The sequence below is a fragment of the Pelophylax lessonae genome (assembly GCF_965119305.1).
Source record: "Pelophylax lessonae genome assembly, chromosome: 5".
Classification (NCBI taxonomy): Eukaryota; Metazoa; Chordata; class Amphibia; order Anura; family Ranidae; genus Pelophylax; species Pelophylax lessonae.
Genome location: NC_138772.1, coordinates 68,519,055 through 68,545,425, shown reverse-complemented (window position 1 = coordinate 68,545,425; position 26,371 = coordinate 68,519,055). Strand labels below are relative to the sequence as shown.

The 26,371-nt window shown below is 43.8% G+C and overlaps 1 protein-coding gene across 15 annotated transcripts in view; it reads right to left on the bottom strand.

Annotated features, from left to right (window-relative positions):
* CACNB2 (calcium voltage-gated channel auxiliary subunit beta 2) overlaps positions 1-26,371 on the bottom strand; it is a 519,021-nt gene that overhangs the window by 150,490 nt on the left and 342,160 nt on the right. For 4 of the 15 annotated variants that reach the window (XM_082259430.1, XM_082259435.1, XM_082259429.1 and 1 more), the window contains exon 1: positions 4,440-4,744. The exons of 10 other annotated variants lie outside the window; for them this stretch is intronic. In XM_082259430.1, the coding sequence (XP_082115556.1) occupies positions 4,440-4,508 (69 nt within the window). In that variant the 5' untranslated portion in view covers positions 4,509-4,744. Of the gene's footprint in view, positions 1-4,439; positions 4,745-4,772; positions 5,194-26,371 lie in introns of those variants that run through there. One more of the 15 variants, XM_082259432.1, reaches the window with a different exon arrangement.

Sequence of the window (26,371 nt, the reverse complement as noted above, 5' to 3'; positions counted from 1 at the left end):
CACCGTTTATTGATGAATAATATAGCCATAAAAACAGGTACTCACAAGCATAAGAGATATCATGCACAGCAATCAGAACCCCGATGTTCCATGGGCTGAACACTCTCCTCTCCGTACCGCTGGCTCGGCCGCTCGTCCTGCACTAACCAACCCGTGACATCCGGAGTGAACCTTCCGCCTCGAGGAGACTGTGTGTAGTGCGCCTGCGCACGGTCCAAACGTCGCCGCACACACACTGCAGGGATTGATCGAGTAGCCGCTCAATAGAGACACCAGTGCGGATACACAGAGGGGAGATCTACGATCGGGTCCCCTAGCATGACACCACTATGGTTGCCAAGGACTACGCGTTTCGGAGGCATGGCCTCCTTCTTTAGGTCTCACCCCCCTTAACATTTGCCTGTGCATATGGTGGACATGCTGTATGTGTCTTGCACAGGTCTCCAAACTTCAGTCCGGGGGCTGGATGTGGCCCTTTGTTTACCGTTATCTGGCCTGTGGGGCATTGTTCCACCAACTGACACCAATGATGGAGCACCATTCCCCCTACTGACACCATCAATGGAGCGCTATTCATCCCATTAAAACCAAGCCGGAGCATTTTCTACTCCCCCTGGCCACAGCCCCCCAAAGCCTGAAGGAAAGTAAACTGGCCCTTTGCTTAGAAAGTGTGGAGACTCCTGGTCTAGCACATTATAAAAGGTCTAAACCTCTTTGGTCAAACTCTGTATTATATTTATCCTAAGCCATTAGACCTGTTTTATGGGATTTTTTTTTTTCTTGCTACAAATGTTCTTGTTAGGAATATAAAATAATATTTCAGACGTTTGTAGTCAAGTCTGAGAGTAAATATGCATTAATATTATTTATAAATGTCTATGTCCAATATCTATGTAACTGGCCGGGTTGGTTGACAACCTATGCTGTGTTTACTTGAATCTTCTTCTTTTCCTTTTGGATTGTAAGCTCTTTAGCTCAGGATCCTCCCTTTACCTCTTTGATAGCAACACATCAGAAATGAATAGCTAATAATAGCAGACTTCTTGCTGTCAATGGTTTTATGGGGCTGTCTTTTGCTGGCCGCCGACACGTGTACAGGCAGACACATGTTTGGGTCTCTTACTGTCAAAAGTTTATTGGAAAAAGCAAAGAAGAATTGAAAGTGACCGTTTCAGAGTCAATCGATCATACGCCACATGCAACCGACTTGAAGACTATCAAAAATGTTGAGGCCATCTCAGTCCCCGTTCACACTGGGGCGACCTGTGAGGCGACCTGGTCGCCTCACAGGTCGCCGTAGGTCGCCTCCCATAGGGAAGCTGTGGACCCGTTCTAATAGGAGCGACACAAGTCGCTCCGACTTAAAAAAAGGGTCCGGAGCTTCTTTGGGGGCGACCCGGAGCGACCGTCATAAACTTCAATGTTATGAAGTCCGTGTCGGCGGCTCCGAGGTCGCGGCGCGCTGCTCGCACCGCGACCTCGGAGGTCGCCCCGGGAAGTCGGATCGCCCCAGTGTGAACGGAGCCTTAATCACATTTGTTGTGATCCTGTAATAGCAGTCCTAACTGATCAATAATTGCTATATTAATCCAAATTTTATTTAGGAAAAAGCAGTTTACCCAACAATCAGATCAGTATGTATATGACCGATATTAGCTAATAAAGTCTTGTGCGATCCGTCTGCAAGATCACTATTTTCCGTTTTCTAGATTTAGTTCTCCTATGAGATTTACTGCATAACATTTAACAAACTACAGTATTTGAAATACAGAAAAATGCTCTAAATAAAAGAAGCACGTCACGATTAAATATATACACAACTAAAAACTAAGTCAACCACCTTCATCAGCTCCCCACCCCATAGCTATTACCTTTTGTACCACCTCCCTTTTAGATTGTAAGCTCCATGAGCAAGGCCCTCCTAATCATTCTGCATTGAACTGTATTGTAACTGTACTGTCTCCATTTAAATTGTTAAGTGCTGTGCAAATTGTTGGCATCATATAAATTCTGTGTATATATATATATATATGCCTATTGTTTGCCTCTGCCCACTTTTTCTGTGCACCCACTGGTAAGTGCCCAGCCATTATTATTTTTAGCAAATCGATTTTCTTTTTGAATATATTTTCATATGTTGTTATTTAAATTTCTGTATGTTTTTCATTATAAAATAAATCTGTGGTGTCTCACCCCCAAACTCCTGAAGAAGCGGTAAATACAGGGCCATCTTTAATATTGATTGGACCCTGGCCAAACATTTTCTTGAGCCCTCCCGAATCCACTTATTAACTATTTGAGAGCAGTGCGGGCTCAAGGGGGAGCTGCCTTGGGCCCCATAACAATGACTGGGCCCGGGGCAGCTGCCCCTTTTGCCCTGTGTTAAAGACAGCCTTCGGTAAATACCGCAAAACTAGTGGAGTACTGACCAGCAGAGTCTCTACAGAGTACTGGTTAACATCGTCTTTACAGCTTTATAATATTACCCCACTGTTGTACAATATTATCTCTATCTGATATAATTACAAATGATAACACAGCTTGGTCAGAACATCAGGGTGCAATGAGAACCAAATTATTTTAATGCACACTTTCACTTTTTTTGTATATTTTTTTTAAATATTTTTGTCTTACTGCTAATTTTTGTAATAAAATATCCTTGATTTAAACTTTGTTGCGTGTCTATCGGTACCAAGAAAATCCTCTAGCCCCTCCCCATTTTTTTGATATTCTTTACTAAATTCTGTATACAGGCGGTCCCGAGGTTACAAACAACGACTCCTACTTACAAATAGAGGGAGACAACAGGAAGTGAGAGGAAATCTCCCCATAGGAAGGGAAATTCACTCCTGGAAGAGTTCTCATGGGAAAAAGGTGTTTTCACTGAAGCTTTATCACTAATCTTTGTTTTCACAACCCAAAATGTTCAAAATCCAGTAGTCACAGGGACAGAAAGTGAGATGAAATCTTCTGAACAGGGGCACAGACAGCAAAATAAATGGCACAGGAGTGGTAACCCTTCCCTATGCTATCCAAAAAACTTACAAATTATTCTTTTGGCTGGGGCTACACTTAAAAAAATTTACCTGTTCCGTCTTACAAACAAATTCAACTTAAAGAGGAAGTAAACCCTCCTCTGACACTTGTACCTATAGGTAAGCTTATGATAAGGCTTACCTATAGGTACTGTAAATATCTCCCAAACATGCACCGTTTAGGAGATATTTACCTTACATGCAGCCAGTGACGCCACTGGCGCATGCGCTCTGAAGGAACGGCCGCTCGTGCCGTTCCTTCAGAGCCCCGTGCCGTGACCGTCAGCTCCCGCGCACTTGCGCGGGAGTGACGTCACCGCGGCTCCGGCCAATCAGGTGGCCGGATGCCGCGATCCCAGAAGACGGGCGACTGAACATGTCGCCCGTCATAGAGGTAAGCGGACGGCGCGGCGGGGGCTCGTTCTAAGGTAAGTATTTCATAATGAGCAATTATGTGTTTCTCTTTCAGGTTTAAAAAAAAAAAAAAAAAATACAATTTTGGGTTTACAACCTCATTAAGAACAAACCTACAGTCCCTATCATGTTTGTAACCCGGGGACCGCCTGTAATATGAAAATTGTACAAATTCAACTCAAAAACAAACCTACAGTCCCGATCATGTTTGTAATATGAAAATTGTATAATATAAAATATGTATATAAAATCTAAAAAATGTTTAAAAAAATTGTATAAATATAAAAATGTTTGTGATGAAATTGGTTATTCGGGTTCAGAATTTCCCCACATCTTATTTTTAGATGTTCCCAGACCGTACCGGTTTTACGTAAGAACTTTCTAATGATATTGATCATTGGATAGCGTAGTCCTGGGTCTATAGACAGAACCTCACAATCCCTGCCTCATCACTACTTGTCCTGCAGTTTGGAGTCACAGGTAGCAAACCAGCAGACAAAATAATGAAAAATCAGCTTAGGCAAATACCCGAATTCTTCACACTTTCACTTTTTTGTATATTTTTTGAATATTTTTGTCTTACTGCTAATTTTTGTAATAAAATACCTTTGATTTTACACTTTGTTGTGTGTCTATCGGTACCAAGAAAATCCTCTAGCCCTTCCCCATTTTTTTGATATTATCTACTAAATTCTGTATAATATAAAATATGTAGATAAAATCTAAAATATGTAAAAAAAGATTGTATAAATATAAAACTGTTTGTGATGAAATTGGTTATTCGGGCTCAGAATTTCCCCCACATCTTATTTTTAGATGTTCCCAGACCGTAGGTTTTACATAAGAACTTTCTAATGATATTGATCATTGGATAGCGTAGTACCGGGTCTATAGACAGAACCTCACAATCCCTTCCTCATTACTACTTGTCCTGCAGTTTGGAGTCACAGGTAGCAAAGCAGCAGACAAAATAATGAAAAATCAGCTTACGCAAATGTCAGAATTCTTCAGTCGTCCTCCCTTGGCTCTTTTTAAAAGCCTGATCCAGGAGGCCTTCATTAGCCAGCCTGCTCAATCACCGTGCTCGGCGGTGGCAGCCAGAAATGATCCCGTCTAAAGCAAAGCCTGGATTGAATTGGTGATTTGCTTCCTCTTTCCTATCCATCTTGCCTTGCAAGCTCCAGCACAAGCCAACCACGGCAACTTCAGCGCAAGTACTGGGGGGTAGCATTCCCAGCAGAATGGTCCATCATCATAAAGGATACATGCATCAGCATCAGCAGCATCAACCCCCCCCACCCCCCCTACCTAAGCAAAGGTCACCTAAAGAGAGGTGCAAATATGTCTCCCATCATTAGGCGATGATAACAAATCCCAGGCATCCATGCTTGCCTTGCACAGGTGATGGTTGCAGAGTACCGACTGCCTCCTCCGGCAGGAAGATACCCCCCTTTATATAAAGAAGAGGAAATCACGGGCTGAATGTATTCAGTGACATTTGCAAGTGCAAAGTTCAATCAATCTCTTTAGGGATCTGGTTGGGGGCCGGAGAATGGCATCACTGAGCATGCTCTGTATCCTTTCCTTACGCAGATGCTCACATCACACGGTGGTGTTGGTCTATGTCAGATTGCTGCTGCTGCTGCTGCTGCATCTCAAGGGTACACAGCTTGAAAACAGCAAGATCTGGCTGAGCGGATATTCAGCCGGATGGCAGGGCTGTCATTGGTGGCACACTCTAACCTCCCCAGAAACAAGGAGTAGATGTATTTATTTATGATGGGAGGGGGCAGGAATACAGGCAGCACGTGTTGCAGGAATGATGGGATCAATCTACATGTTGCAGACGCAGGTATACATACGTAGCGAGGACGAGGCAGATAATAGGCTGGCACACAAGAACCAATCATACAAAACAAAAGCAGCTTTAAAGGGAACATTTTCAGAAAGCACATCATTTTAGGATAATATTGCCGTATTTATCGAATTTTTATGTGACTTTTTTTTATTTTTTTTAATAGCATTTTCTTGATTTTTTCTAAAAAAAAAAAAAAGTTTCCTTTGCTTTTACATTTTTACATTCTGATATTTTCATAAAGGGCCCATTCATTCCTGTAAGGCTCCTTTCACACGGGCTTTCCGATCCGGTCCACCTGTCAGTTTTTTTGCAATGAAAGGTGGCAAAACAAATCGAAACACATCAAAAACGCATTGGAACACATTACAGAAAAAAAAAAAAAAACATGAAAACTTTGGGGAAAAAAAAACAAAGAGGGGAAAAATGTACTCTAATGCATTGAAAATGCATTAAAAATGTGGATGCAGAAACGTATCCAGAACGGATTCGGACAACACTTCTGTGGTGTGAACCGGCTCTAAAGGCCCATTCACACCAGAATGTACTGATAACTGTGCGTTTTTGACTGCATGTTTACATGCATTTGACGCACGCTTGACGTGTGCTTTCTGCGCTTGCATGCATTTTGTGCTGCGTTTGCAGTGCATTTTTCTTTACGTTTTTGGGCTTGGCTTTCTTAGCTTAAATGGGTGCGGTGCAGTGCATTTGAAGCGCGTTTTTGGCACATTTGTAGCACATTACCTGCATTTGCAGTGCAGAAAAATGCAGCATGCTCTACTTTTTTACTGCGTTGAAATGTACTGCAATGATGTAAACTATGCCTGTAGGGTTCAGAAGCCCAAACACCACATGTGAAGGGAGCCAAGACAGAAGCATTGCTGCAAGGAGGTGGTGATATCCTATATTGCTGAAACTTCTGAGACCCAGTTACCTACACCTCTGGTCGGATCCCCTGGTTATTCGTATACACACAGGCTTGGATTCAATTTGGGGTCGGTCTTTGGCCACTTGATTTACCCTACAGGCTTGATACAACTTCATATGTGGTAAGAGGCAACTCTCACAGGTGTGAAATTGCTGGCTCCTGAGTGGTACACTGGATTTGTTTAGTGCACTTTGGCTAATCTATATCTATCCAGGGTAAGAGGCGAATTCAGCTGGTGGTGGTTCAGCACGATTACCTTTTTTTCAACGTTTTCTTCACTGTGTCATTATTTTTTCTGTTTGGTAAGAGGCTACTCCAACCGATACACATTAATCACTCAAGGCATCAACCCTTAACCTCTCTGGTAGGGGTTATTCACCCTAATTTCCCTATATTTTTGCATGATTCATTTATTTCATTTATTGTGGTGGAGGTCATATCACATCACAATTTTCATTTACCCACACCTTTGGTGATAGTCACAATTTGTTTGTTGGGTTTTACGCTATTGCGGTACTTTTTTTTGCTTTTCATGATCCCATGTCCACTGAGTTGATCGATCATAGAAGCTTGGATCTACTGTCAAGGTGACAAGTTTCCACGCAGCGAGACTGCCTTTTCCTTACCTTCATCTGGTAAGCACATACCCTTAAGGGAGTTTGGTCCTGGAATTTATCAATAATATTGTTTTGGACTTTTATGGACTTCACATCTCCATCTAATATTTAGCGCGACTTATATGTATAATAATTCAATATTGAGTTGGCCCACCCTTTGCAGCTTTTACAGCTTCAACTCTTCTGGCAAGGCTGTCCACAAGGTTTAGGAGTGTGTCTATGGGAATGTTTGATCATTCTTCCAGAAACGCATTTGTGAGTGTCCATAAAGACATGGATGAGCGAGTTAGGGGTGAAGGAACTTGGCTGGCCTGCACAGAGTCCTGACCTCAACCCAATAGAATATCATTGGGATGAATTAGAGCGGACACTGCGAGCCAGGCGTTCTCGTCCCACATCATTGCCTGACCTTACAAATGGGCTTCAGGAAGAATGGTCAAACATTCCCATAGACACACTCCTAAACCTTGTGGACAGTCTTCCCAGACCTGGAAGCTGTTATAGCTGCAAAGGGTGGGCCAACTCAATATTGAACCCTACGGACTATGACTGGGATGCCATTAAAGTTCATGTGTGTGTAAAGGCAGGCGTCCCAATACTATTGGTAATATAGTGTATATGTGTATGGCCATCTTAACATACAGTAATGTGTTGCATTAATAAATGTGCATTAATACAGCAAGTTATCTGAAAGGATCCTCCGGGCATTCTGCTAGTCTATTAAAAATGAATGAACCATAGTGCAGAGCCCCTTCACTCTATTGGGAGAGATCTCTGCACTAAGTTTCTGGGTCTACACATTAGGGCAGGGGTGTCAAACTCAAATTCATCATGGGCTGCATCAGCAGTGTGGTAGTTGTATCTGGAGTGCAGGGTTCAGGAGTGCATTATGTACAAAGTTCAGGATTATGCCGTGTGGAGCGTTCAGGAGTGCATTACGTACAAAGTTCAGGATTACGCCGTGTGGAGCGTTCAGGAGTGCGCTATATACAGTGGGTTATATACAGAGCACAGGGTTCAGTGGGTGTACTATGTACAGAGTGCAGTTCCAGGAGTGCCCTATGCACAGAGTACAGAGTTCAGGGGTGCACTATGCACAGAGTACAGAGGTGCACTATGTAAAGAATGCAGGGTTTAGGGGTGTGCTATGCACAGATAGATGGGTTTAGGAGTGTGTTGCATACAGAGTGCAGAATTCAGAGAAGTGATATGTACAAAATGCAGGGTTTAGGGGTGCTCTATGCACAGATAGATGGGTTTAAGAGTGTGTTGCATACAGAGTGCAGAATTCAGAGAAGCGTTATGTACAAAATGCAGGGTTTAGGGGTGCTCTATGCACAGATAGATGGGTTTAGGAGTGTGTTGCATACAGAGTGCAGAATTCAGAGAAGCGTTATGTACAAAATGCAGGGTTTAGGGGTGCTCTATGCACAGATAGATGGGTTTAGGAGTGTGTTGCATACAGAGTGCAGAGTTCAGGGTTTAGGCGTGTGTGTAGGCAGATCCGCCTTGCCTTGTCAGGAGATTGTTCTCTCTCTCAGATTCTGGAGATCCATAACTGCCGGCCATGTGTTTGACACATGTGCAGTATGGGTTCCCAATCTTCTGCTAAATTTTGTATTTATTTTATATAATGGAAAATATACGCGGAAGAGCTAAAAATGCAAAGGTGGATGGGAACATCCAAAACTCTCCGGTGAACATGAGAAGAGTTGATAATTCTGGCTCTGCTATCTTGCGGTTGGGATATCCAAGACATAAGAAGCTAGGGGTTGCCTAGGCTCTACCTATATCTTAAAAATTCATTTTGGGTGGACTGCAAATAAAAAGGTTTGGTTTTAGATACAATAGATGCTTGGGTTGGAACCCCAGTCAGGTTTTTACAGCTATAAGGCTCTGATAAAGAGATTTATCTTTACTTGATTTACTGCTGAGGTCGGTTTACCAGAGAGGAAGTGAGGGAAACACTCAAACAACAACACAGATAGATATGGTAACGCTTTCTTTAATAGAGTAGGGAAAGGTTAGAACCCCTGTCAGATTTGTATTGCTTTCTGTCCGTGTTGTAGATTTTTCCTTCACCTTCTGTCTGGTTAAACCATTGTCAACAGGACAGGAAGCGAGGGTAAATCTTTCTAATGGAGCACTGAATAGCAGTAAAAGTGCAACAGGGGTTCTAACCTTTCACCATCTCTATCTAAAACTAGAAAAAATGTTTTTGTCCCGACATACACTCTAACAAACATACCAACATCTTTGTCCCAGTCCCTGGCCCACAGTTGGTATGGGTCTGCCGAGAATACACTTACCCTCAGGGCAGCCTGACCGGGAGCAGGCCCACTTTCTAGGCAGTCCCAACCCTAACTATGCAGAAACTGCCCCCTTACGACCACAACCCAATTCTAAGCAGCTCTGGTTTGTCATCAGCAACACCCATACTGGCCTAAGGGCACTTCCCACCATCCTCCTGCAACAGGTAAAGGATACGGCGTGCACACGCCTGAAACAAATAGAAACTCCACCGTCTTTAGTCACTCACATTCTCCAGGCCTGAGGCCCACCTCCAGAAATAGGGAATGTCTACAATGTTCAGCCTTTGAACAATTTTACTGTAGTTGGAGTATAATGTACAGTTTGTTACAATCTGGCTTTCGTCTGCATTCCTCCAGACCCGACATGTATGTTCCACACAGTTCTCAGACCTGAGGACCACCTGCCCGTTTTAGGTGGTCCCGAGGACCAGAAATAGGCAATGTCTCCACATTCAGCCTTTCAACGATTTTACTGTAGTCAGGGTATAAAACCCAGCTTTCGTCTCCATCCTTCCAGACCCAACATATATATTCCACACAGTTCTCAGGCCTGAGACCCACCTCCAGACGATCCTGAGGACAACCTCCCCCTTTCAAATGGTCCTGAGGGCTACCTCAAAAAATAAAGAATGCCCACACATTTAGCCTTTCAATGACTACTTGTTACAGTAATTAAAATAATTATTGTCCGGGTATAATGTACAGTGCACTACAACCAGACCAGTGTTGGGGGTAACGAGTTACAAAGTAACTGATTACAGTAACTACATTACTTTTTTTGGTAACGAAGTAATGTAACTAGATACAATACTAATGGCGCTTTTCCACTGCATGGAACCGTAACGGTTCGGCTCGCTTTTGTGCTTTTCCACTGCTGGTACCGCATGGTATAGGGTCGGAACGGTTCGGTACGGTATAGGTTTGCTTTTCCACTGCATGGAACCGAACGGTACGGTACGGCTCTGAAAAAAACAGTACCTACTCGATTGTGGTTCCAACAGGTACCAAACTGGTACCATATCCCACAATCCTTTGCATGCAGTCACTACTAGCCACTGATTGGTCAGAGAATCCCACCCACCCCGTTGTTATCCCACCCACTTAACTTTAGTACTACTTTAGTGGAAAAGCAAACCTATACCGTACCGTACCGTACCGAACCGTTCCGACACTATACCATGCGGTACCAGCAGTGGAAAAGCAAACCGGGCCAAGCAGGGCCGAGTAGAGCCGAGCCGGTACGAGCCGGTACTTGCAGTGGAAAAGTGCCATAATATTGGTAACTACACTACTTTACTAGGCTATAGGAACGCGCTTTCCTGCGTTACCCAAGCCGTGCGATACAATCGTTATTTCGAAGAATAGAGAGGGATGAAGTTTATGACTTTTTGCTGCACTTTATATTTTATTCAGTTTTTTCAGGTTTTGTTCTCATGTTTCCCAAAGCCTGTGTTTATACAATAAACTCTATGCAGAAAGAGTGTCATGTATCTTCTTCTACACGGTCAATTAAGAAAGAGGAAAGTAAAGTAATAAGTAGTGAAGTTACTTTTCAAATGCAGTAATAGTAAAGTAATATCGTTACAATTTACAGAAGTAACTAATTACATTTTTTGAGTAACTACCCCAACACTGAACCAGACTTTCATTTCCACTCCTCCAGACCCCACATATATATTCCACACAGTTCTCAGGCCTGAGGCCCACCTCAAGATGGTCCTGAGGACCACCTCCACCCTTTCAGGTAGACCTGAGGACCACCTCCAGAAATAAGGTATGTCCACAGGTTTATCCTTTCAACGATTTTACTGTAGTTGGAGCATAATGTACTGTTCGTTATACAACCCGGCTTTCGTCTCCACTTCTCCAGACCCGACATATACAGTACATTTCACACAATGCATATTCAACAAACACAGAATAACCACTTAACTCTTCTACTGTCTTCAGTGAAGGTCCCCCAAGGGTGAGTTCTACAAACAGGTTTGCCACGGGCCTACCTCATAGGGTTCACTTCCTAAGGCTATTAGTATACCAGGGGTAGCCTTTTCCCATCACCATATGCACCCATAGAAGGGACCCTAATAAAAAAAGGGCACTAACCCCTAAGACACTCAGCATATACCCTTTTTTTTAGTACTGTGTACCATCTGTACCTCAAATAAGGGTGAGGTTGTAATCATTGGACACAGCATCATTGGGACAGAAGACAGAAATGCAGGACTGTCCCAGCAAGTCCGGATCAGTTAGCATCAATGCTTTAAATACATTTTGACCAGAATTGAAAACTCATCTCTGGCTTTTGCCTTCACACGTCTGTCATCTACCTATTGGTCATTATATGCGGAGGTTGGTCTCACTGTGGTCAAAATGGCAATGATCCATTCCTATTAATTTCTGTGCCAATCATATGCTTCTTGAAGAGGTGAAAGTTAATTTGAATCTACAGGAACCCTTTAAGAACAAATGTTTGCATGTCAAGCTTGCCCAGTCTCAATCCACCTTGTTCTGGTTATAAAGGGTGGCGGAGCTGCTAGTAACAGAGCCAAACTTTGAGCCAAAAAACTCTGCTTGTTGCCATTTTTTCCCCAGACAGGAGCGTGAATAAATTATTCTTGCATTTTATTTCTGGTCACCTCATTCTGGAATATGGCCATGACTGTAAAATCAATCCAGTGACCTCTAGAAAACCCAGTGAACTGCCGTGACATGAAGAGCTCTCTGCTGGACGGCCTCAGTTCCAACGCTAGAAATAAAACCTGCAAATATCAGCTCACTGGCTGTGACAGGACAATAAAAGGTGCCAAGAGTGAACGCAGCCGTTCAGGACAATAAACAATCATGTACCGAGTGTAAATGAAACATGAAAAGTCGCCAGCAGGCCGCCAGCCGTGTGATATGAATTTACTGCAGAATCACCAGACCGCCAATAATAAGTCAACAGGGGCCCCTTGTCTAGGAGCAAATGTCTTCATGCCTTGAGAACTTGGGTCCAGTGTGGATGGGAAACATTGCTAATCTGGTACGTCTCATTATATCATGATTCCTCAATCTTTTCAAGGTTTCTTTGCTTTGATTCCGGGCCCTCACAGTTGTAATTTTGTTGGACACTGAGTTACACGTTCACCAAACGAGCCCTTTCATTTAGACAGCCAAACGATCCTCGAAACTCTCAGATCTGTTGTAGCATTCAGTGCAGCTCAGAGACGTCTTGACGGTTCAGTTCTTGTAACTATTTAAAAGTGATTGCAAACCCTCACATATACCCAGAAAAGGGACTATCCTCGGGTGATACACAGAGATGAAACAAATCCTCCTACATACGTTGTATACGTCTATCTGCAGTCTTCTCTTCTCTACATCTGTTCAACTTCAAAGTACTGAATTTATAAGCTTGCGTGATAACGTTATAAAAAAAGTGGCCGGAGAGCTGAAATTACACTGTGCAAAGCTCAGCGAGGAGAGGTCTGACAGCTGATTGGAAGAAAGAGACACACCCCCCTTCACACAGCACGCAGGAATAGAGCTGAGGCTGTCAATCTGCTGGAGGTCCCTCCCCTGTCACCATTTTTCTCTTGGTGTCAGGAAAATTTGTCAGTAGTTATTCATGCAGATAGCAGAGGAACAAAGCAGTAGACAGAAATTGCACTTAGTGCTTTTATTTGAGACAAATGCACACTATAAGAGCCCATTCACACTAGCGCGACTTGTGAGGCAACTTGTGTTGCCCCAGGTAGCTTGACATAACAAAAGCAGTGTTAATCAATCAGTGCTGTCTTAATTGGCACTACTGAAGTTGCTCCGACTTCAGAAAAGGGTCCTGTACTACTTTGAAGCGACCTGTGATCCGACTGTCCCATATACTTCAATGGGAGTTGCCTCCTTATCTTAATTGACACGACTTGTTATCAGACTTTCCAGGAAGAAGAAAGAGATTAGCCAGGCATTCCCCACAGACAAAGTCGCCTGTCTCTTCAAAGTAGTGCACAAGTCTCTTCCAAGTCTCTTCCAAGTCACTGGGCGACTTTCTGGTAGTGGTAGTGTGAACCAGCTCTGAAGGGTTATGCTTTGTTTATATTTCTTGGATATTAAAGGCTACATTCACACAGTGGCTAAACAACGTCTCTGGACTCAACACCCCTTTGAGCTATGGCCGCTAACAAATTGGCCGATGCCAGTTTGTGAGTGGCCAGAAGCCCAACTCTGGAGGTTGGAGGCTCTTTTTCGCATATTTTGAGCTAATTGGTTAGCATTTCCACATAGCAGGACTCGGGTCGTTGGTTCCAATCACAACCATGGCACTACCTACCCAAAATTTGCATGGGTAAAAAAAATAATTTTAAACATGAAGGTTATATAAAATCCCCAAACATGATATATTTTCTGAAAGCAGACACCCTAGAGAATAAAATAGTGGTATTTTAAATTTTTTGGTCACAGAATATTATGGCAAGGGTCTAGGAAGCAAAAAACTTCACAAAAAAAAAACATCAAAAAGTTATTTTTAACACAAATTACCCAATTTTTTGGGTAAAATATAAAAGCCAAAGTTTCACCGAGTAAATAGATAGGAAGAGCAGGTCAATAACATTATCCCCATAGAGTAGTGGGTAATAATGTCCGACAGGATTGGGGATACCACTCAGTGCACTTCTTGCGCCATGTATGAGTTTCTTGATGAACCAATCGAGGACGAATACTGCAAGATGTGAGCGACTTGTTGCTCTGGAAGCCAACATCGTGGATCTAGAGAACACAGTGGTAAGACTGCGTGGCATCTACAACCTGGAAAGGAGCTTGGACATTACCCATCAGGCGGTGGCAGGGGCCAGCATAGAGGAGGGAGGAATAGAGGAGACGCAAGCAGCAGAGGCACGCAGCTGGGTGACTGTTAGGAATGTTAGTGGGAGGAGTGTCAGGGAGGCCAGTCCTGAGTTGGTACACCCTGACATATTTGCCGAGTTGCAGGTTGAGGGGGATATCAACTCAGGGGTGGCAGTGCTGGAGCATGCGCCCTCCCCCAGCTGCCAGGGGAGGGACGGCTCCAGGAAGAAGGGGGGGCGTAACTCAGGAAAGGTTAGAAAGGTTGTGGTAGTTGGGGACTCAATTATCAAGAGGACAGAGAGGGCAATCTGTAAAAAAGATCTCGTGAACCGAACAGTATGTTGTTTACCGGGCGCCCGCGTTTGGCACATCGCAGATCTGGCAGACAGATTATTGTGCGGGGCTGGGGATGACCCAGCGGTCATGGTGCATGTGGGCACTAATGACAAAGTTAAAGGTAGGTGGAGGATCCTAAAGAACGATTTCAGGGACTTAGGTAATAGATTGAGGAAAAGGACCTCCAAGGTGGTTTTCTCTGAAATACTGCCTGTACCTCGAGCCACACAGGAGAGGCAGAAGGAGATTAGGGAACTTAACAAGTGGCTGAGGAACTGGTGTAGGAAGGAGGGGTTTGGGTTCCTGGAGAACTGGGCTGACTTCTCAGTCGGCTACCGGCTCTTTAGTAAGGATGGGCTGCACCTTAATGGGGAAGGTACAGCTCTTTTGGGGAGAAAGATGGTCACCAAGTTGGAGGGGCTTTTAAACTAGGAGACGGGGGGGAGGGCTCAGAAGTAGAGGCAGTTAGGAGGGAGCAAAGGACTGAAGGCAGCTGTAGGGTCAGCAGCGACAGTGGGTCCACAACGTCAATTGGCAGGTCTGTGCGGGAGAACCGCAGACCAAACAGGAATAAACATAACCACCAATCACGTTTACCTCCCGTAAAACTAAGAGGGGTATATGCTAATGCCAGGAGCCTAGCTAATAAAATGGATGAATTGGAAATGTTAGTACATGAGGAGGACATAGACCTTGTGGGAATAGAAGAGACTTGGTTCGACCCCTCACATGACTGGCTGGCCAATATCCAAGGGTATTCGGTGTACCGGAAGGACAGGGTAGGAAAAAGAGGGGGAGGGGTATGTCTCTACGTCAAGAACAATGTAAAGGTGATTGAGAGGAGTGACATTACGGAAAGGATGAGTATGGAGTTAGAATGCATATGGGTAGAACTCCATAGGGAAGGAGAAAAGGGTATAGTAATTGTGGGGGTTTGCTATAGGCCACCTAAACAAGGGGAGGAGGTAGAGCTGGAATTTTTAGCACTTTTGGGTAAAGTGGCAAAGCTAGGATCAGTCATCATATTGGGGGCCTTCAATTATCCCGACATTGACTGGGATGAGGGGACTACACACTCACATAAGGGCCGTCTATTCACGGAAACCTTACTGGATAATTACATGTCACAGTTGGTGGACTCTCCTACTAGAGAAAACGCAATCCTGGATCTATTGATCACTAATGACCCAGACCTAATCTCGGAAGTAGGAGTCCAGGACAACCTGGGGTCTAGCGATCACAGGATGATCACATTTAGCGTAAATAACAATATAGCAAGGCAAGTGGGGAACATAAGAACCCTTAACTTCAGAAGGGCAGACTTTCCAAAATTGTACTCATTGATGGAAAGGGTAAACTGGGACCAGACCCTGGGATCCCTGACCACAGAGGAAAAATGGGAATGCTTTAGGAACATATTAGGCAAAGGCATCTTGCAGTGCATTCCTATGGGAAATAAATTTAGAAGAGACAAAGCCAAACCTGGCTGGCTAAACCGTAGCATTAAAAAACTTATTAGGGGAAAAAAATTGGCCTTCAGGAAATATAAATCAGAGGGCACAGTATCGGCTTTCGAGCAATAAAGGAGGCAAATAAGAAGTGTAAACACGAAATCAAGATGGCTAAAATAGACTTTGAGAGACAAATAGCGGAGGATAGTAAAAAAAAACCAAAGAAATTCTTTAAGTATATCAACAGCAAAAAAACTGGGGCAGAGCATATTGCACACATAATTAACGATGATGGGAGGATGGTTACAGAGGACACTGAAAAAGCAACCGTGCTGAATGCTTTTTTCTCGTCAGTATTTACACAGGAAACGGAGGGATACACTGACCATGACGGTATGGTTAGTAGTAATACACAGGACTTGCCACTATGGCTAACAGAGGGTGAAATCAGGGAAAGGCTGGACAAACTTAACACAAACAAATCACCAGGCCCGGATGGCGTACATCCGAGAGTACTCAAGGAACTCAGTAAGGTTATATCCAGACCGCTGTTCCTGATCTTTGCGGACAGTATTAGGACAGGAGATGTACCAGGGGATTGGAGGAAAGCAAACATAATTCCGATATTCAAAAAGGGTCAGAGGCATATACCGGGAAATTATAGGCCAGTCAGTCTGACATCAGTAGTATGTAAACTTCTGGAGGGGATGAAAAGGGACTATATCTTGGAGTTTGCTAAGGACAACAGCATCAGTAGTAGTAACCAGCACGGGTTTACAAATGGGCGCTCTTGTCAAACCAATCTCTTAACATTCTACGAGGAAGTGAGCTGTGAGCTAGATAGGGGCAGACCAGTGGATGTGGTGTACCTAGATTTCGCTAAGGCGTTTGATACAGTTCCCCACAAGCGCTTAATTTATAAAATAAGGTCTGCAGGTATCGACAGCAGGGTTTGCTCTTGGATACGCAACTGGCTAAAAGGGCGTATCCAAAGGGTGGTAATAAACAGCGCATACTCAGACTGGTCTGAGGTAGTAAGCGGGGTCCCCCAAGGCTCAGTCCTAGGACCAACCTTGTTCAATTTATTCATAAACAGCATTGAGGACAGGATCAGTAGTTCGATATCAGTTTTTGCTGATGACACAAAATTAGGCAGGGCAATAACAGCACAGCATGAAGCAGATATCCTACAGAATGACCTGGACAAAATAACGGAGTGGGCAACGACTTGGCAAATGGAGTTTAACGTGGAGAAGTGTAAGGTTTTGCACTTGGGGACTAAAAACATTAAAGCACAATACACGTTAGGAGGGGAACCCTTGGGGGAATCAAAAATGGAGAAGGATCTGGGAGTCTTGGTTGATGATAGACTAGGCAACAGCTTGCAATGTCAAGCGGCGGCTACCAAGGCTAGCAGAATATTAGCATGCATAAAGAAAGGGATGTTTTCCAGAGATAAGACTATAATCCTTCCACTTTATAAAACTCTGGTCCGACCGCATCTGGAGTATTCTGTCCAGTTCTGGTCGCCAGTCCTCAGGAGGGATGTGTTGGAGCTGGAGAGAGTACAGAGAAGGGCAACTAAACTAATTAGGGGACTGGAGGACCTTGATTATGAAGAGCGTCTCCAATCGCTTGATTTATTCTCCCTGGAGAAGAGACGCCTGAGGGGGGACATGATAGCAATTTTTAAATATCTCAATGGGGATCTCAGATTAGAAAAAAAGCTGTTCAGTCAAAGGGATTGCATGAGGACTCGGGGGCACACAATGCGATTAGAGGAGAAGCGTTTTAACCTCAGACAACGTGGGGGGTTCTTTACTGTTAGGGCTACAAGATTGTGGAATTCTCTACCACAAGAAGTGGTTTCTGCGGGTAGTATGGTGGCTTTCAAAAGACTATTAGACGTACATCTCAAGGATCAGAACATTCAGGGGTATGTGAGATGATTACAGCCACACAAACCTACACAGGTTGAACTGGATGGACTATTGTCTTTATTCAACCTCACCTACTATGTAACTATGTAAAACATGTCAGTACCCAATCTTTACCATAGGCAAAGTTTTAGAAGTACTCAGTTTAGTGTTACGATTGCGTAACGGAATTAACGGAATAGTGCATTCCAAACACTACATAATCTGACGGGTAGCGGTAATTGGATAGAACAGCGGCAGCGTACATCTTACTACACCCCACCCAGCTATATCCTAAATTTCAGAGTAATTTCAGCAATAAAGTGAGCTTTTTAAAATAAATATAGAATATTGATCTCTGAGGTGCTGTTTTGATGTTACATTTTGTAATAAGCTGGATGCCAGCAGTAGGAAGGTGGCGGAGGTCATGTTGGTACACCCCGCACTGCTCAGCGCTAACACTTTAGGCTTTCAAAATTAACCACTTGACGGCCGCCCCACGCAGATTTACTGCGACAGGGCGGCTCAGCTGCGCATAATCATGTAGATCTACATGATTATGCGCACGCAGTTTTGGCGGCGCACACGCGCCACAGAAGTCACGCTCCTGGTGTGATTAGACACAGAGGGAGGCAGACCGCGGGAGATCGCCGCCGGCCTCCCGCAATCTTCGGCAAAACTGACAGGAGAGCCGTCAGGTATGTAAACAATGTAGGACGGCTCTCCTGTCACAGAGGCAGAGAAAGATTGTGTGATATAGCTAAGCTGAATCACAGATCTCTGTCTGCCTCTGTTCAATCCATCCCCAACAGTTAGTAAGCACATCTAGGCAACACATTTAACCCCTTGATCACCCCCAGTGTTAACCCCTTCCCTGCCAGTGTCATTTATACAGTAACAGTGCATATTATTTAGCACTGATCACTGTATTGGTGTCACTGGTCCCCAAATAGTGTCAGTGTCAGATTTGTCTGCCGCAATGTTGCAGTCCTGATAAAAACCGCTGATCGCCGCCATTACTAATAAAAAAATAAAAAGTCCAAAAATCTCTCCCGTAGTTTGTAAATGCTATAACTTTTGCGCAAGCCAATTACTATTTTTTACCAAAAATATGTAGCAGAATACAAACTGCCTAAACTGATAAAAAATATATATTTTTTAATTTTTTTATATTAGGAATGATTTATAGCAGAAAGTAGAAAATATTGTGTTTTTTCAAAATTGACGCACTTTTTTGTTTATAGCGAAAAATCGAAAAACCGCAGAAGTGATCAAAGACCACCAAAAGAAAGCTCTATTTGTGTGAAAAAAAGAATATCGATTGCATTTGGGTACGGTGTCGCACGACTGCGCAATTGTCAGTTAAAGCAACGCAAGGCAGTGCCGAATCACAAAAAATAGCCTGGTCTTTAAGGGGGTAAAACCTTCCGGGGCTGAAGTGGTTAAATATGCAAACAGCATCACAGATGTCAGTATACTATATTTATTTATATACGCTCACTTTATTGCTAAAATTGCTCTGAATTTCAAGACTTAGCTGGGTGTAGTAAGATGTCTGCTGTTGTTGAGCAATCTGATGGGCTCTGTTGGTAGTGAAGTGGAGAAGTGTTTGTAAAGCATGGCGCGCCGTGGAACGCATAACCCACGTGCAGTATTTCATGGTCGAAACGTCACTTCCGTTACACAATCCGATGGGTAGCGGTATTCTGTTAGAAAAGCGGTCCCAGGCCCACAGATGGGCAAGTGGAGCCCGGGATACATAACAAGGAGGGGGTGCATTCGGGCGGAAGCCAAGGCGCCAGGTCAAAACTTCTGGAGCCTGGAGTTTGTCGAGCCCTGCTGGGTGCCACTGTCAGAATAAAATGTCCCGGCAGAGAGATTCCTCCATTCAATTTGTTTGTGTGGATAGAGGAATCCGTTTTGTGTTGGTTCAGCCAGCTGGCTGATGTCTCAGAAGTTGTCTGATACACTTTAAGCCCAGAATGTGACCAAACTCCAGCAATCCCTCACTGGGCCAGTCACATTTCAGCTGCCTCTCTTCTCTTGCTGTACCGAAATTCGAAATGAAATAAGAGTGCTGGCAGCCAGACAGAGATGGTCCCTGCCAAAATATCTGATTTTATCAGCCTTACTGCATTTTCTTCTCATTGTTGACAGATCTGTCCTCTTAAATGCACCATCGCTCAATTTATGTAATACAGTCTTTCTTCTGCAGCCCAGTTTAATTTCCTTGATACCGGTTTTATAACGGTGATGAAAACATGGCCATGGTCGTCGCCATTAAATCTGAGATGTCTACGACAAGGTCACTCTTTGCTGACTTCTGATAGATAAATTCTGGGGCAACAGGTAAAGACAACTGGTAAAGCGGTATTAACCACTTGCCGACCCGGCTTTTTCTCGCACATTTTGTTTACATCAGTAGTGCTAGAAAATTACTTATACCCCCAAACATTATACATTTTGTTTACCAGAGACCCTAGGGAATAAAATGCCAATCGTTGCAATTTTTTATGTCACACAGTATTTGCGCAGTGGTTTTGCAAACGCAATTTTCTTTTTTGAAAAAATACACTTTAATGAATTAAAAAAAAAAATAATTACCCCATTTTTTTTTTGTATAATATAAAAGATGATGTCAAAATCTAGTAAATAGATATCTAACATGTCACGCTTTAAAATTGGTGACAAACTACAGTTAAAGCGGAGTTACTTAGTAAACCTAATCGATTTTGGGCCATCCGCTTGCTTTAGGTCACCTGAAAAACAAATGGATAGTTACGATTTTTTTTTTGTTTACCTACCGTGTTATTGAAGAAAATATACTCACCTTTCTTCCACCTCATCCCTCTGCGGCCTGCCGCCCGCGCCGTCACTTTCTCCTTGCATTGATTACTGGGAGCTGAACGTCATCGCTCCAAGGAATCAATGCGCCTGCACCGGCCCCGCTAGTCACTTCCAGTGCGGGCGCCTCATTCCCTTTCCTTTCATTCCACTTCCTTCCCAAGCCTATTCTGACACTTCGCTCCTACATATAAAAATGACTTAGAACCCACAAACATTATATATATATATATATATATATATATATATATACACACACAGTGCCTTGCAAAAGTATTCGGCCCCCTTGAACTTTGCGACCTTTTGCCACATTTCAGGCTTCAAACATAAAGATATAAAACTGTAATTTTTTGGTAAAGAATCAACAAGTGGGACACAATCATGAAGTGGAACGAAATTTATTGGATATTTCAAACTTTTTTAACAAATAAAAAACTGAAAAATTGGGTGTGCAAAATTATTCAGCCCCCTTAAGTTAATACTTTGTAGCGCCACCTTTTGCTGCGATTACAGCTGTAAGTCGCTTGGGGTATGTCTCTATCAGTTTTGCACATCGAGAGACTGACATGTTTGCCCATTCCTCCTTGCAAAACAGCTCAAGCTCAGTGAGGTTGGATGGAGAGCGTTTGTGAACAGCAGTTTTCAGTTCTTTCCACAGATTCTCGATTGGATTCAGGTCTGGGCTTTGACTTGGCCATTCTAACACCTGGATATGTTTATTTGTGAACCATTCCATTGTAGATTTTGCTTTATGTTTTGGATCATTGTCTTTTTGGAAGACAAATCTCTGTCCCAGTCTCAGGTCTTTTGCAGACTCCATCAGGTTTTCTTCCAGAATGGTCCTGTATTTGGCTCCATCCATCTTCCCATCAATTTTAACCATCTTCCCTGTCCCTGCTGAAGAAAAGCAGGCCCAAACCATGATGCTGCCACCATTATGTTTGACAGTGGGGATGGTGTGTTGAGGGTGATGAGCTGTGTTGCTTTTACGCCAAACATAACATTTTGCATTGTTGCCAAAAAGTTTGATTTTGGTTTCATCTGACCAGAGCACCTTCTTCCACATGTTTGGTGTGTCTCCCAGGTGGGACACTTTTTATGGATATCTTTAAGAAATGGCTTTCTTCTTGCCACTCTTCCATAAAGGCCAGATTTGTGCAGTATACGACTTATTGTTGTCCTATGGACAGAGTCTCCCACCTCAGCTGTAGATCTCTGCAGTTCATCCAGAGTGATCATGGGCCTCTTGGCTGCATCTCTGATCAGTCTTCTCCTTGTATGAGCTGAAAGTTTAGAGGGACGGCCAGGTCTTCGTAGATTTGCAGTGGTCTGATACTCCTTCCATTTCAATATTATCGCTTGCACAGCGCTCCTTGGGATGTTTAAAGCTTGGGAAATCTTTTTGTATCCAAATCCGGCTTTAAACTTCTCCACAACAGTATCTCGGACCTGCCTGGTGTGTTCCTTGTTCTTCATGATGCTCTCTGTGCTCTAAACGGACCTCTGAGACTATCACAGTGCAGGTGCATTTATACAGAGACTTGATTACACACAGGTGGATTCTATTTATCATCATTAGTCATTTAGGTCAACATTGGATCATTCAGAGATCCTCACTGAACTTCTGGAGAGAGTTTGCTGCACTGAAAGTAAAAGGGCTGAATTGCACGCCCAATTTTTCAGTTTTTTATTTGTTAACAAAGTTTGAAATATCCAATAAATTTCGTTCCACTTAATGATTGTGTCCCACTTGTTGATTCTTCACAAAAAATTACAGTTTTATATCTTTATGTTTGAAGCCTGAAATGTGGCAAAAGTTTGCAAATTTTAAGGGGGCCGAATACTTTCGCAAGGCACTGTATATATTTTAGACCCTATATAATAAAATGGTGTGTGTTGCAGTGTTTTATTCACACAGTATTTGCGGAACGGTTTTTCAAATGCAATTTTTTGGGGAAAAAAAAACATTCATGAATAAAAAAAAAAACAGTTAAGTTAGCCCAATTGTTTTGTATAATGTGAAAGATGATGTCACACCGAGTAAATCGATACCTAACATGTCACGCTTTAAAATTGCTTCTGCCTGTAGATGGCGGCAAACTCCAGTGCCTAAAATTCTCCAAATTGCTCTCGCTCTGACGTTAGCAACAATACCTCACATGTGTGTGCAATCACCATTTACATATTCGTGAGGGAGTAACGTATGCATTTGCATTTGCATGTAAGCACAGTGAGACAGGGGCGCTTTCAATTTTTCATTTTGGTTTTTCTTGTACAAACTTTATTGCTATCACAACAAGGGATGAACAACATCCCTTGTGACAGAGTGGGCTGTGACAGGTCCCCAAATCTTTCCTCTGGTCCCCCATGTAGTTGATCAGACCGAGATCAGTCCGGAACCGGAAGTGACAAATACTTGTTACTCCTGGTTTTCAGGGTTACAGAGAGAGGGGGAACAACGTCAGTTCCTCTCTCTCTGTACAGGGCAGCCATCGCCACCAGCTGCATTGCTGCCGACCTTCGTGATGGGACCAGAGAGCCCGGGAGAGACCGAGGGAGGGTATAGGACCCCCTTCTGCCATACGCAGAAGTAATCAAGTGGCTAATTAGCCACTCGGATCACTTTTGCCTGAAAGGGGATCGCTGGCTGCAAACAATGATACCGGGATGATGCCTGTAGGTCTTCAGTGGGGCAGCTCTAATCTAAGGAAGGAAAACTCTGCTTCTCTACCAAGATGGCCTCCTCCACAGAGACAGAGTACAGAACAAGTCACGGTAGGCCAATAACAGGGAACATTTAGCTGCAAGGAGCCCCCAGGCAAAACTGGTGATGACTAGTCCTCTGCTTGCCTTTTTGTGAATGGAGCTTACACAGTACAGGTCCTCTTTAAGGCTCCATTCATACCAATGCATTTTTCATGTTTTTTTGCAGAAACACAGGACATCTTTTAACATGAGTTCCTATGGAACATGTTCACATTTTTGTGTCTCTGTGTTTTTGGAAAGGGTCATTGACTTTTTTTTAACGCGATACTGTGCTTTTTTTTTTTTTTTTGCATTTTTGGTTCAATAGACCAGCCTTTTTAAAGAGGTTGTAAACTCGTATAAATTTTTTTTTTTTTTTTTACACCCTGCAAAAGAAAGACATAATGAGCTAGTATGCATCGCATATTAGCTCATTATGCAATACTTACCTCAGAACGAGCCCCCGCCGTGCCGCTCACTCACCTCTATGACGGGCGACATGTCTAGTCGCCCGTCTTCCGGGATCGCGGCATCCGGCCATCTGATTGGCCGGAGCCGCGGTGACGTCACTCCCGCGCACGCGTGCGGGAGCCGACAGTCACGGCACGGGGCTCTGAAGGAACGGCACAATCGGCCGTTCCTTCAGAGCGCATGCGCCAGTGACGTCACTGGCGACATGTAAGGTAAATATCTCCTAAACGGTACATGTTTAGGAGATATTTACAGTACCTATAGGTAAGCCTTATCATAGGCTTGCCTATAGGTACAAGTTGTAGAGGAGGGTTTACTTCCTCTTTAAACCAAATTGCCCAAGCACCCCGGGGTGCCTTAAGGTTTCTTCAGGGGTATGAATGCCTTGGCAAAATGCCTAAAAATTGTATACAGGCGGTGGGTGGATAGGGACCAGGGGCTGAGCTGGGCTGCAGGGGATCCAGAGTTGCTGACCAAGTGGAGCTGCTGGGCAGAGATCTTTAGGAAAAACAGTATTGTGAGTACTCAAGATCTGCCCAGGGGTCGGCCTAAGAGAGGGGGCCACTCCAGAGGGGTCAAAGGGGATCCAGGAGCCAGCTAACCAGGAGTGCACAGTAAAGGGGGTGCCTAGTACTAAAGCCCTGAAGTTTGGGGAGTAAAAGGGGGCGCCGGGAAGGGCCCTGAAGTGTTCAGCAATACAGTTTGCCTTAAAGTCAGCTACCTCAGGAAGGAGTACTTTGGGGAGCTCAAAGGACTTTTCCACAGTCAGAGGTGAAGTTTTAGTAACTGGCCTAGCCGAGGCCAGCATCAGTCAGCGTTAACCAGCGTCAGTCAGCATTAACCAGCATCAGTCAGCATTAACCAGCATCAGTGAAGCGCTAATCAGCGTCAAGCAGCATTTTTCAGTGTCCCTGCCTAATTGTGCATAGTTTCATTGTTGGAGTATCCCACTTTTCCCATCCAAGTTCTCAAATAAACCCTAAAAACCAAAGAAACTGGACTGGTCCTTGTCTGAGGTGCTCACACTTGAAAAACATGCTTACATATGATTATGTCCAGATTTCTGTGCTAAAAGCGGTACATTGTTTTGCAAAGAAATCTGTTTTACATATTAAAACTCACCTTCTCCTGCGATCCCCCGCCGTCCTCCCGCTCTGTGCTCGGCCGATCCTGGCACCTGTCTTCCGGGTTCCCTTCCCTGCGAGTGTTGCGACGCAGGGGGGGGGGGGTGGAACTGGCGGCAATTTCAAAAATGTAAATACACCAAATTACATGATACAATGATACAAAGCTGTGATCCTAACGGATTACACTGTATCATGCCATTTCACCACAGGATTGCACCTGGTGACTTTTCCAGTGCCCTGCCTGTGCTTTTCCAGTTCTTTGTGCCTGGAAAATTGAGAACGACCATTGCGTCCAAAAAGCGTTCTTTTTGCGCAAAAGCGTTTTTAGACGAACTGGAAAACAGCAACAGCGAAACTGAGTTACTTGAAGAACTGAGCGACAGCGATTCGTGGGAAAATTCGTCATCAGGTACGGAAAGTGCCGACAGTGACGATTCTGATCACATCCTTCTGGCACATCGCTCCGTTGGAAATTGTGAAGAATCATTTGATATACTTCCCAAATTCCACAAACTATGTGCCAGAAAGAGATATCAGAATTGTCGCTGTCGTCACTTTCCGTACCTGATGACGAATTTTCCCACTAATCGCTATTGCTGAGTTCTTCAAGTAACTCAGTTTCGTTGTCGCTGTTTTCCAGTTCGTCTAAAAGAGCTTTTGCCCCCAAAAAAAAATGCTTTTTGGCACCATGGTCCTGGAAAAGCACAGGCAGGGCACTGGAAAAGTCACCAGGTGAAATCCTGAGGTGAAATGGCATGATGCAGTGTAATCCGTTAGGATCACAACTTTATACCATGTTATTTAGTGTATTTACACTTTTGAATTTGCCGCCGGTTCCACCCCCCTTTGTGCAACGCTCCATGCACAGAGCGGAGAGAGACAGTGAGGACGCCGAAGAGGACGGTGGGGGATCGCAGGGAAGGTAAGTAACATTGCGGGGTAATCCCGAGTGTGGCTCGGGGGTTACCGCTTTTGGTACTGAAAATGAACCCCGAGCCACACTTGGAAATACCGCCAGGGAGGTTAAAGGTACTGTTGTTGCTAGTGGTAACCCAGGGGGACCCACACTCAGCAGCTCCCTGTTTCCGTACGAGAAACATTTTGGAGTTTGTCCCGTCTGAAATTTTCGTTTGCAAAGTCAGAATCAGATGTCAAAAGTTGTGTACACACTATATGAAAATCAAACGATTGTGCCTCTTACGGAATTTTATTCCGATTTTCTCATAGTATGTACGGGGTACACATGGTAAATACACACACACACGGAAGAGCTGCCCTCAATTTTTCAAGTAAAGCTGTACAGAATTATTAGCTCTACTTTTATCTTTTAGTGACATTACTCAGCTACTTACATTTTTGTCCCAAATAGTAAAACCACTAAATTAGCCCCACTGACACTTTCACCCGTGAGGACCAAAATGCTGCTTTTTATTGCTCCTATAGATATGCTTTATTTCTGTTTCACAGATACTATCAATACACAAGAAAAAGCTTTT